This window comes from Microchirus variegatus (genome assembly GCF_963457635.1).
Source record: "Microchirus variegatus genome assembly, chromosome: 2".
In the NCBI taxonomy this organism is placed as follows: domain Eukaryota; kingdom Metazoa; phylum Chordata; class Actinopteri; order Pleuronectiformes; family Soleidae; genus Microchirus; species Microchirus variegatus.
The window spans coordinates 34,995,312-35,007,807 of record NC_139803.1 but is presented as its reverse complement, the minus strand read 5'-3'; the positions used below and the strand labels follow the sequence as shown (position 1 = coordinate 35,007,807).

General features: G+C 43.1%; 1 protein-coding gene across 1 annotated transcript in view; it reads left to right on the top strand.

Moving 5' to 3' along the window:
* Positions 1 to 5,690: 5,690 nt before the first annotated feature.
* The window catches only part of kif26ab (kinesin family member 26Ab), a gene marked incomplete at its 5' end in the record, with an annotated part of 66,450 nt that continues 59,644 nt past the window's right edge, over positions 5,691 to 12,496 (top strand). The window contains 2 exons of the mRNA XM_083910597.1: positions 5,691 to 5,825; positions 7,351 to 7,572. Coding sequence (XP_083766723.1) covers positions 5,691 to 5,825; positions 7,351 to 7,572 — 357 coding nt within the window. The remainder of the gene's footprint in view (positions 5,826 to 7,350; positions 7,573 to 12,496) is intronic.

The following is a 12,496-nucleotide window of genomic DNA, read 5'->3' as shown; positions in this document are numbered from 1 at the left end:
TATTAATTATACGCACATCTACCCAGGTCATTTCTGTCAAGAAATGTGTATAATTTAAGACGTGACCACAGTGTAATTGTATACATTATTTATTCTTAATAGTATGTTTAACTGTAATCTACTGCTGGCTGCACAATAAAGTGCCTATAAGGATAAAGAAAAGCAACTTGAGACTTTGGAAGGTGTTCTGATTAATAATTAGATTAATCTTAGAAGACATCACACCTGAATTGCAGCTTGTGTGAGAGTCTACTGTCTTGACTGTGAGATTAACACAAGATTAAAACCAGAAATTAAGACAAATGGCAAAAACACCTTTTGTCCATGTGACTTCTCATCCGGTGCAGGCTGGTATTTGCTGTCTCTGTCTCGAGGGCGGCTTCCCCATCGCTCTCCTCGCTGGAGGAACCCAGCTCGTCCGGTTAGACCAGCATGGGTCTCATTCCTGGCTGAATGAAAGGCTTGTATGAACCAAGCCCCGAAACACTATATAAAGAGCTGTGACACTGCACTCACTCAGTCTGAGCAGGGATGACACCGGAGGAAACACTGTGGAGTGGAAAAAGAAGAAGTCACCTTCTGCAGGTGAGCACTCGGACGCAGAACATCACAACTTGTGATGTTTTTTTTGGACTCTAGATTCTGTAGCAAGTAGGATCTGCCGTGTTGTTGTGATGTGTCATGATCTCAGATTCTAATCCCGGCTTCTTCTTTCTTTTTTGTTTTTTGTTTTTCTCTGATTGATGGAAACAGCACTTTTAAAGGACAAGGCTTTACCCACGAAGACGAAGTGTAGTCTCTCTGATTAAGTGGTTCTCAACAGTTCAACAGTTCTTAGAGAAAATTGTGAAATGTTTAGGACCACTTGACCAGCCAGACAAATGCTGCGGTTGGAAAAACACGTCCTCAGAAGGCCCAGACCAGGTGCGGTGATTTTTATATTTAACAACCGTGTGTGATTTCCTCTGCTTTTCTTCTTCCTCTCTCACTGTGCCCCCTTGTGTTACACTGACAACTGCATTCCAGGCACCAGCGAGGTTGTTAAAATCACCAGGCTCCAGTAATTTCATTCTGCTGGCACACACACAGATTTTTAACAGCCTCGCTGATGCCGTAACGCTGTCTTTTTTCTTTTTTTTTTCCCCCTCCACAGTTTTACTGTTGCTACTATTCAGAGGTACTGATTAAAACAAGTCAATAAAGAACCATTTGTCTCTGTTGAGTCTGTTGTGTGGGCTTGTGGAAGTTGAGTGTACAGTTTTAGACCTTTAAACTGGTGGTGACTGGTGTGTAAATGACGACTCCTTAAACACGGGTCACTTATCGTCGCTTTTAACTAGATTTATGATAAAAATATGTGTGTCTCTTGTTGTCTGTAATGTCAATTAAACCACTTGTAAAATCTAGATACAGTTAAACTTAACCCTTAGTGCTCACATGGCACAGATCTGTGCTGCAGGTGGACCCTTGGTAGAAACTCCTTATATGGACATCCTGGGGGTGTGTGTTTATAGGTCACATAGGCAGGCTTTAAAGAATGTGTTGCTGAGACAAAGTTATGATTCATTTTACATTGCATTTTTAGTAGTGATATAAAGTAGCAATAATCGTGCAGAAGTCACAAAATAGATTGTTTTTCTTTTATTTTTTGACCATAAAAACGAGCCAAGAGAACACAAATACAATCCGATTTTGAGTACTTTTTGCTCCGGTGTGTTTATATAGTTGGTAAAAATGAAAAAAAAAACAAAAAAAACCTGAAGGTAGGGCTGAAAAAAAAGGAAATAAGACACTCTTTATTGCATATTCTTATAACCTCTGTACATAATGTACATTTTAACGTAGTAAAGGAAAAAAGCAGCTAAAATGCTGTGTTCTAAGGGTTAAAAGGCCTTCTTTAAATTTTGAAAAACAACTTAATGAATGAATGAAAATCCTTTGTTGTCCGGATTAGTATGATGGGGACAGTAAAGACTAAAGCCTCAGTGCGGGACAACGCTGACCCCAAAAAAGTGTCTTTTTTCCCAAGGAATAGACTACTTTATATTGCATAAATGATTCATGAAAGCACTGAGGATCCATTATCCCTCCCCTCTCCCTTTTAGACAGCCCCCTCCTCCCTCCCTCCCTCCCCCCCTTTGATCTGTATAATGTGCCAAGAACTATCAATATTTGCTAAACATCTCCTCACAGAGCCTTGTCCTCACAAGCATGGGATAAGACATAAGAGGAGCGTTAATGAGACGCCCTGAGCGATGTCCCTGCACGTGCACAAGGGCAGCAGATGTAGCAGACCTCTTGGTCCCAGGAGGATCCACGTCCTCCGGATTTCATCAGCGGCTGCAGGGGAAGAGACTCAACCCAGAACCTCCTCCAGTGGGGAGTGCTAGGTGACGTGCTAAATCATCTTTACTATGGATTGCAATCATTGGTCCACTGACAACCCCGGCCTCCACCCTAAAAAAAAAAAAAGTCTATCAAGTGTCTATCCTTCAGTGTATGAGTGAGATGGGAGGAGTGATTTGTGTGCTCCGTGAGGTGTTTGTGGGATTAGAAATAATTAATTCATGCTCAGAATATTTATGCTCAGCCATCAGAGCGCCATTGTTGCGTGAGAGCGTCTAAATCCCTATGTTGTCTTCACCTCCAGCGACGGGAAAAACAAAAACATAACTTATCTCTCTCTCTGTTCCAAAGGCGAGCGATGTCTGACGGAACATGAATGTGACTCCAGATGAGTTGTTTTGACAGCCATCTGGAAGCCAAGCAGTGGACTAAAAACAGCAGTGGCACACGAGTGAAATGAAAATCAACCTTTCTTTCTTTTTCTTTTTTTTTTTTTTTTCTTTTTTACATTGAATCTTCTCCACTCTTTGCTCAGCCGAAGGGCCACTTTATTGATTTTTGGCTCGCTCCTCATTAACAGGAGCTACAGGTCAGTCTGTGGAAAACAGTTGTCTTCTGTGGACACTTATCATTTTCAAAGGGGAATCCGGTTACAAACAAACAAACATAGACGTGTATCTTTATGAGGCAGGAAGCTTGACCCCTAGGAACTAAAGGTCACAATATTTCATACTAGCTGCTGCTTTGATTCGGGTCATATAGTCAAGTATTTTTGGAGATTTAATCCCTGTTCCTAGAGGCAGAAACTGGCACCTTCCCAAATCTATCTATCTATCTATCTATCTATCTATCTATCTATCTATCTATCTATCTATCTATCTATCTATCTATCTATCTATCTATCTATCTATCTATCTATCTATCTATCTATCTATCTATCTATCTATCTATCTATCTATCTATCTCTATCTATCTATCTATCTATCTATCTATCTATCTATCTATCTATCTATCTATCTATCTATCTATCTATCTATCTATCTATCTATCTATCTATCTATCTATCTATCTATCTATCCTTCTATCTATCTATCTATCTATCCGTCTTCTTTAGCATCATCCTGGGAGGTTGGGTGACTCTTTGTTGCTTGTTCCTTAGTTTTTGCACCTTTCAAAATCATTTGGTTCTTATTTAGTCACAATGAATACTTTGTTGACAGTGACCTTTATTTTGTGGTCACTGCGCCCCATGTTCGTTGGGTCACTTTTCAGTTGCAGCTCAGGCATTGGTGTGTGGTCATTGGTTGACCACAGTGACCATTTTTCTTGTGTGTTATGGTTGATGCAGTCCACTTTTGTGTGTCGGTCACTTGTGTGCTACTGTTGTATTTATTGTGTGTAGTAACTGTGGTTGATGACCGGTGTCCATTTTTTTTCCCATGATCAATCTCAAAATACAACATTTGACTTTGATTTGAGCATCACAAACACTCTCAGCTGCTCAGCTTCACGGGAAATTGGTCCAGATTCATAAATTAAAAAAAAAAAAAACTCAGCTGACAAAACACTGCTTCACACATGTGTCTTCTGTTTGGTCCAGTCAGCTTATACATCAAACCATTAATGATTCCCTCAACCGCAAACCACCACCCCCCTATTGGTCTCAACCAATCAATCTGTGGGATAATTAGCCTCCGCCTGCTCGAAATGCTGAACGCTCAATGAGTGGGAATTAGCACTCGTGAGATGTTACTGAATCTCGCTCATTTGCATCATTTCTGCAGCAGCAACACCGTACACGTGCTCATTTTAATATATCCTGGGCCAGTGGCTGTGGAGGCAAATTGATATAGGGAAAGGTCAAAGGTCAGGGAACCAGTAAGTTTTGATATAACTTAGGGACTGGATGCATCCACAACCCAGTGTGTTTACTTTTTCTCGGCCGTTCATCAGCTTTTTTTTTTTTTTTATGACTAATCACAATTAAAGGATGGCAATAGATACACCTCTGTCCACTATTCAGGGTCAGATATTCTGCTGCATCCTAAATGCACAAGAGCACTCATAAAAATAAGAGATATATAAACTCCCCTACCTTGATTTACAGCGCCGTTCGTGACGCTCACACCATGGGATGCAGCATCATTGAGAGCCCTTTGCCAAATCCCAAACAGCATTTATGAATTTTAAAATGTAATGTTACATTAGCAAATCTTGAACTTACATGTTTATTTATTTCAATAACAATGCAGATGTTCACTAATTAGTTGGGTTTTTTTGCACACAGACAAATTAGTCGCACAGGTGCAGTGCACCTGTCTGCACCCAGGGGTTTGGTGCCCTTGCTCAGGGGCACCCCAACCCTTGACTCGTCCCTGGATTGAACCATCAACCTTCCAGTTAAGAGTCCAATTGCTTTCCTCATGGCCATGGGCTGTTAATAGGCCCATACTCATCTGGTTTCTATAGAAATACTTGATTATTGAGAATATGCAATAGAATGTTAATGCTTTTTATGTATTCATTTTTTAAAGATGACACACTGTTATAAAACACTGTGTGTGACTGGAACAAATGTGTGCAAAATACAGCAATTCTGACCATTTTCCCATTTCTCTAACAATGAATTTTATTTCAAACAGGTAAACTAACTGTTTCCAAGAGATACATTTCATTTTACGCATGATGCAGTGTCATTTAAAACACATACAAAGACACCTGAGCAGTGATGAGGTCATTACTGTGCACACTCCGCGTGGATAATAATGGAATATTGCAGGGGGGAAGCTGTAGTTACAGGGGTTATTGTTGTCATTGTGTGGTATGTGTTGCGTTGTCTTCGTGTGGGGGCTGGCTGTCAAAGGTGCGCCAGCAAATCGGGTGGGAGAGCAGGTCATCACTGTCTGAAGGAGGGGGTGAGTGAGTGAGAGAGTGAGGGAGGCAGCGAGAAAGAGAGAGAAGGAGGTTGGAGAACGGAGAACAGAGACCAGCAGATGCACAAGGTGCGCCTTCGGTCCCAGACCTACAGCAGCAGCAGCAGCAGCAGCGCTCACAGAGCAGGCATGACCTGGCACAGGATGGTTTTAGAAAGTGTTTAGGAGGATTTAAAGCTCCTTACCTCACGGACGGTGGATTGTATTTTTCCTTTATTGTCTCTTTGACTGCGCACGGAAACCTGAGAGGTCCCTTTACGCACACGCGCCAGCCCCCTGACCCGTGCGCCACTGGATGTCCGGATTAAAAAACATTGTGGATCTTTTCGGAGGGCACGAGAAATGTGAAATAGATGGATATACGAACCAAGTAGGCTTTTCTTGCGGGGTGGAATATATTCTAGGCTACACATGGCTTTGCCAAACTCACCGGGGTCTCCCGGAGCTGGAAAGCCCAACCCCGGCGTCATAGACCTGGGGACAATCATCGTTGACTCAGACATCATATTTGGATTTACAAGTCACCTGCTGAAGAGAAAAACAAGGGTAAGTGTCAGAGCCATCAGTGGTCGCGCATCCCAGTTGCGTCTTGAGTAAGCGGGAAAACAGCAATGTGCCAAATGGTCACGACGCGCGTTTGGCGGCTTCGGTGTGACACGCAGAGACCTGATCAGCAGCAACATGTCCTTCTGTGATGATCGAAAACTTCACTTATCATTACTCCGTCTGCTGCAGAAGTATCTTAACTTTTTTAACATTTTATGTATTGTGCTGAGTTTTGATTTGAATAGAAAATCCTATCAATTAACCTATTTTTTATTGATGCGGCTGATAATGTGTATCATGTCCATGTTACGACTCCGTGGGTTTCTCCTGAATGTGTCATTTGAGGGCAGGATAAGAACAACAACAACACATGCGTTTACTGTCGCTTACATCACCCGCATGAAACATTTAAAGTTTACCAATGAAATATTTAAACCTGAGCGCAAACCCCCCCACCCCCCACACACACACTCTGCCACTCTGACGGATGCTGCTCTGTGTCTGCGCCAGAGGATGGCGCCAGACTTCCATTGACAACGCAGACGCATACAGCCCTGTGAGGGGAGGAGAGGCAACAGTTGCTGATGCGCTCTTTACAACAAGAAAGAAAATATGTTTTGTAAAGATTATTCAGTAAAGATAATCTGTTTATTATGTAAAAGTATTAGGATTAAATCAAACATCGAGAGAATGTATATTGTTCTGAAACTGGTTTGGTCTTTATTGAGATTTCTTATGGTCCTGTCTGATGGTGATGGTCACCTAAAAGTCTGTTCACCCTTTAATATAGATATATGTATATGTATATGTATATATACATATATATATATATGAATGTATATGTCAAATTGAGTGGATATATGTATATGTCAATGAGATGCTTTCTGTTGGAAGAGGGGATTTGTAGGATAATGCATATTTTAAAACCCTTAAAATTAGACTTAACACTGCTCCATGGCACAATAGAGGCTCTGAACCCTCATATAGTCAGGGACAGTTGTCCTCCTCCCCAGTCCCTTTAGTAACACCGCCTCCTCCTCCTCCTCCTGCGCACCGCGCGCACTCCTCTGCTCCTGTGCCAGAACTCCTCCTGCTGCGCGCAAACTTGGGGACAAACTCCGCAGTTGCCCTCGGTCAGCAGGCACGGGTCTAACACGGTGTAACAGATGACTGGTGAGCCCCAGTCAAGTCTTCAGTCCAGCCGATGGCTCTACCTCACACATTTTGAGTGCGGTGTTTTCACGAAGAAGACGCGCGCCCGGAGGTGCGACCTTTAATCCGGGAGAATGAGCTCGTTTGGTGGAAGGGACACTAGCAACCGCATGTTCACTGTAAGTTTCTTAACTACATATGGTTAAGTGTAAAAAATAAAGGCTGCTTTTCAACGTTGCCACTTATATAATAACGCAAAAAAAGGCGCAGTGTCTGCGATGCGCGCTTGGGCAGGTGATCTGCATTTAAACTGACTGTCAATTTGCAGGTTTAAGTTAATAACCAAACTTTTTTTTTGTTCGTTATGCTGAAGATGGAGGGATGTCCGAGTGGAGAGTCTCCAGTAACCCCCAGGAAAAGGCTCCATTCTGTGGAGGACGCGCGGTGCAGCAGCCGGCCTGCTCCCGAGGGCGCCGGGTCCGTCTCCATCCCCGAGTCGGAGGAGAAAGGAGCAGGCTTTTGCCAACAGTGTCACGAGAAAGTCTCCGAACTGAGGAAGCAAGCGCTGAAACTGGCTGACCAGAACTCACTGAAGGTTGGTGATGATGAGATTGGTTTATCATAAGTTTGAAAACAATGTGACAAATTAGTTTACAAGTGAACAAGTCACAGTCTCTGCTGGAACATTTGCACCTGAGGAGGGATGGAGGGTTTTGTAGTGAGCAAGCTGTTCATGTTAGAGACTGATGAGGAAGTCAAGTCCCAGTCGACCTTCGCTGGGCATTGAAAGTGTTCCTGTACGGCTGCTCCCACAATTCCCACCGCTGTTAAATATAGGCCCATGCAGAGACCACTGTTATGGTGGTGGTGGTCTGCCTTTTTTTTTTTTGCCCTCCAGTCGTTTCTCCTTTGTTGTTGTTTTAAAGAGCCTCGATGTCAGATTGGATTACATCTTCTTAAAGGTTCACCTCCTAAATCCCACAGCACCTGACATTCATATACGGACAGGTATACAAGGGACAAGAGGGGGCCATTTCTCAAGCACCTGGTCTCTCTGTATGTGTGGTCTAATCTCTGTCATGAGCATATCAGATCTATATTCAGGTATCAGGTAAATCCATATACCGTAAAAACACATTAAGCCTGCTATTATCTGCTATGGGAGCTGACCTCCCCTTTTTAGTGCGGGACCCTCCGGCAGTTGTTCTTTGTGGCCTTCTCCAGGTGCTCCGAGTTATAGAAAGAGATTTTGCACTTGTTGATGGCTAAATTGGGCTTTAATTCTGGGGTGACACACAGTGATGGCAGGGCGCTGTGGTTATGGTATGGCTCTACTTCAACGGAAGGACAATAAAGCCATTGTCTTTGCGAGTTTCAGCTGCTCACCTTCATATAGGATGCACGCCGTTATGGATGATTGTTTCCAAATTGCTTCCTTCCAATGACTGGGGGGGGGGGGGGACTGAGGTCAGCAGGGCGACTCAGGTGACCATCTGCTGTGTCTGTGGACCACACGACCTGCAAGGGTTCAGCCAGTGTTGCGTCTGCAGTTGTCATGGGAAAAAATGAGAGCGAAGGCTGTTTACCCGTGGCCGCCTTCCTTTTTTTTCTCTTTTATTTTTAAGAGGAAGTCGGCTTGGTCTGCTGCTTGGTCCCCAGACATCCCCCTCCCCCCCTCCCTCACCCAGCAGGCCGACTTATTGTTTGAATACTGTAGTAGTAGTGAGTCGATAAAATTCAAGGAAGACTGTGTGAGTATAGTGAACGTGCTTTCATATGTGAAGCCGAATAGAGGGAAAGTTCACTGTGGAGTCTCCCAGACAGCTTTTGTGTTTTCCTGTTTGGCTCTGAAGGAATCTACTCCTGTTGTAGATTTAACCCAGCACGGTGTGGTTCAGTACAGCACAGTCAAAATTCGATTTTCTTTTCTTTTATGCGTCCACATTCACTGGCAGTAATTAAAAAAAAGAAAAGAAATGTCCATGCTTTCTGCTCTTTTGTGCCAGCCTCACTTCAAGAGCAACATTTGCGTTTGACATTTGAAATCCGCACAAAGTATGTTGCCCTTCCCTCTCACGGTTTTCCAATTATAAATATTTTATGACATTTTTTTGAAGGATCGGCCGCAAAATAACTTTCCTACGAAACTATGTCCTTGAGCCTGACGCCACTAACTTTCAGCTGCTCAGGCGCAGTCATTCAGAGAGCAGGTCATTAAAATGCACTCTGCACTCTTCATGTAATCAAGGGAATTTACATACTGAATTTGCATAGTTTAAAACTGTACAGCAGGAAATTGCGTGAGCAGTGAGTCGCTGTCTGGGCTCAATAACTTGCAGACTGTGCTTATTGTGGCTGGAGTTTTGATCAGGCATCTGCAAAGTAACCAGATACTCCCCGACTGTAATCTGATCCTTTGTCAACACAGACACCGGGATTACATTCACACGCTCACGAGTTCATATTTCGGCCTTTATATGTTGATGAGATGAAAACAGTGAACAGTGTTTGTGCTTCATGAAAGCGTCACTAACAACAGTAGGCTACTAGGTTTGTAGAGGAAGTCGCCTCATGTTTTTAGTCTAGACGGTAATTGTGTTTCAGTCAGACAACTCACGTTTGAATGTGAGACTACAATCAGAATACAAATGGTTGTGTTTGGTGTCCAGGAACAAACATCTTAAACCCCTCCCCTCCTCCTGTGGAGCCTGCAGGTGGATGCTGGGCCTTAATGCATGACCACTGACACAGGGCAGCAGCAGCAGCACTGATGAGCAGAGGGAGAGATGGCAGCTTAACCCTCTTATCATGATAATCAGGTCGCCTGGATTTATTTTGATTTTATGGCTGAAATAACTGTGAAAGTGTGTAGTGTAGTGCAGTTTATGCCAGTGTTTCTCACTCCTGGTCCTGAGGAGCCTCTGTCCTGCATGTTTTAGATGTTTCCCACACCTGATTCTAACGGTCAGCTCGTCAGTGAGCGCCGCTGAAGCCTGATAACGAGCCATTTATTTGAATCAGGTGTGTTGGAGCAGGGAAACACACCTAGGAATGGCAACCAAACAGACATTCATGGAGGCCCATCGTTTTAGGTAAATACATTAATTCAATTTCTTGGTGGGAATTAAATGAGTGTAATTAACATATAGCTAAGCCTAAAAACAAAGTTAAAAGTGTTTAGTATTTTTAGGAAATGCCTAGTAGTATAGCGTGTTTCAAAGAGCTGTTGTGTTTTGTCAAGTGTAACACTGCCATGTTCAAGCTGTATCTTTGTGTTATGCTAATGATCTGCCGTCTTCTTGATTAGCATACTTAGCATAGTGTAAATCTGGACAGGGAAATGAAAACCTCAGGAATTCGTGTATGGTGTGTCCTTCGGTTATTCAGTTTCAAACCACGAAGCAGAAGAAGAAGAATAAAAAAAGAAGAAGAACAACAACACCAATCCAATATGGCAGCACTCCGGCTTTATGCTAGTTTACACAAAAATTAGCCAGCGTGCAAGCTGTATCTTCGTGTTATGCTATGTTAAGATAAGCGAGGCTAATGATCTGTCGTCTTCTCGATTAGCATACTTAGCATAGTGTAAATTTGGACAAGGAAATGCAAACCTGTTCTTTCGGAATGACAGCTTGTTGCTTTCAAAAGGCGTAAATGCAAAGCTATGTTAGAACTTGGAAACATTTTAAAAATGTTTTCAAAGCTTTGGAGACTGCATGGTCAATGGTAAAGTCAGCCATGTTCACGCCTGCTCATAAAAGCTGAGGCTCATGAATACAAAAGCAGTGTTAGTCCTTGTGAGCACTATAGCACACTGACTGATTAACAGAGAATGTCCTGCAGGGCTGTGAGGGCTTGAAAATGTGGATTAAGTTGAGCTGTTGGACACTGAGGTCAGTCGCAGAGCCAGACCTCACCTTTCTGATGACCTTTGCCCCCTGGGAAATGGGAAAACTGGTGGTTGCGGCGTTCAGGTAAAGTTAAATCTCAGTATTATTTTGTAGTGTGTGAGCAAACTAATCATGAACGCTCATCATGAAAACAGTGCACTGCTGATACACGCATGCACAATGTGTCCAAGCTTATTATGGATGGTGTGAACGCGTGTGACTATGAATGTGGCTGCGGGAATTAGTTTGTTGTACCATCAGGCCTTCTGCCAGTTTTTCGTGCTGAATTCATAAATCAAAGGAGCTGTAATTTTTCTCAAATGCTGCATTTGGATGCGTGTTTGATTACTTTTTTCTGCTTTGTTCCTCATTTGACCCTCGCTGCATTCAAAGTGAGTATTCGTCACTGCCTGTGTTTAAAGTAGTGTTTTATTTCACAAAGCCGCAAAGAAAGGAAATTAATCAACCCAAGATCAGGCAATTTATACTTCTGGGCTGAGTTCTTTGTTGTTGTTCTGTATGTAATAACACAAATAGTTTGAATTATTTGCACCATGCATTGATGAGTTTGAGTTTACACATCATTGGAGGAGAAATGGTCAAGCAGAGATGGGGAAGAAGTGGAAGCGCAAATCTACCTGGCTACTGTTTCTCGGGCCATTCGGAGGGTGTCCTACCTCTCCTTTGTTAACTGACCTCTAACCTTTCTGTCAGTTCTCCATGCCTTGATGGTGGGTTAGGGTTACATGGGGCCGACCTGGGCAGGAACAGGTGTACTCTGCCAGGTTCGCTGCAGGAGAGGTGGACGACAGGACAGAGTGACGGGCAGGCGAGTGAAGGGAAAAGCACAGAAAAGAGAGACTGTGTAAAAGAACCCTCTGGTTGTGAAACTTGAGCTGACGTCAAGTTAAAACAGTCCATGACCACATTATTCTATTCACCTCTAAGCACCTGAGCCCCTGAGGCTTTGTGCGATATGTGTGTGTGTGTGTGTGTTGCGTGCCTGGTGTGTGCTCAGCAGTGCGTGCACTCCAGAGAGGCTGGGGAGGAGATGAGAGACGAGACGGGGGGAGAATACAGGGAGACTCCAGGCTGAGCCGTCCCCTACTCTCTTCCCCTGCATGCAGCGTGACTTTTGCTTTATGGCATGTGGCTGTATTAAACCACGGAGCAATAATCTGGTGTCAAGTGGTGCAGAGACCACAGACATCAGTCATAGTGCTACCGCGCTGCACTGTATCTGCGAGCCTCAGCAGCGTGCAGCTGCTCGCTGCCACTTTACCTCGAGTCTTCACAGTTTCATTCAGTCACTCTTTCAGCAGCTGTCACACACATTTTGACGTGCCAAATTTATTTTGTATTTGCATCTCATTATGTTCTTTTACTCTGAGGGCTGGGTGTTAAATTTCAAGGTTTTTTTTTTTTTTTTTTACATTTGCACCATGTAGCAAAGATTATTGAAAACAAGTCTAGCACTGAATTGATTTTAATCTTTTGTTTTTAGAGAGCTGGAGTTGTAGATATCTGTCAGACTGATATTTGAGAATTGTTTGTTAAATAAAAATGGATTTATAGTGAGACATGTTCATACGTCTTGAAGGAAAACGCATGCAAAAATATGTTATATGA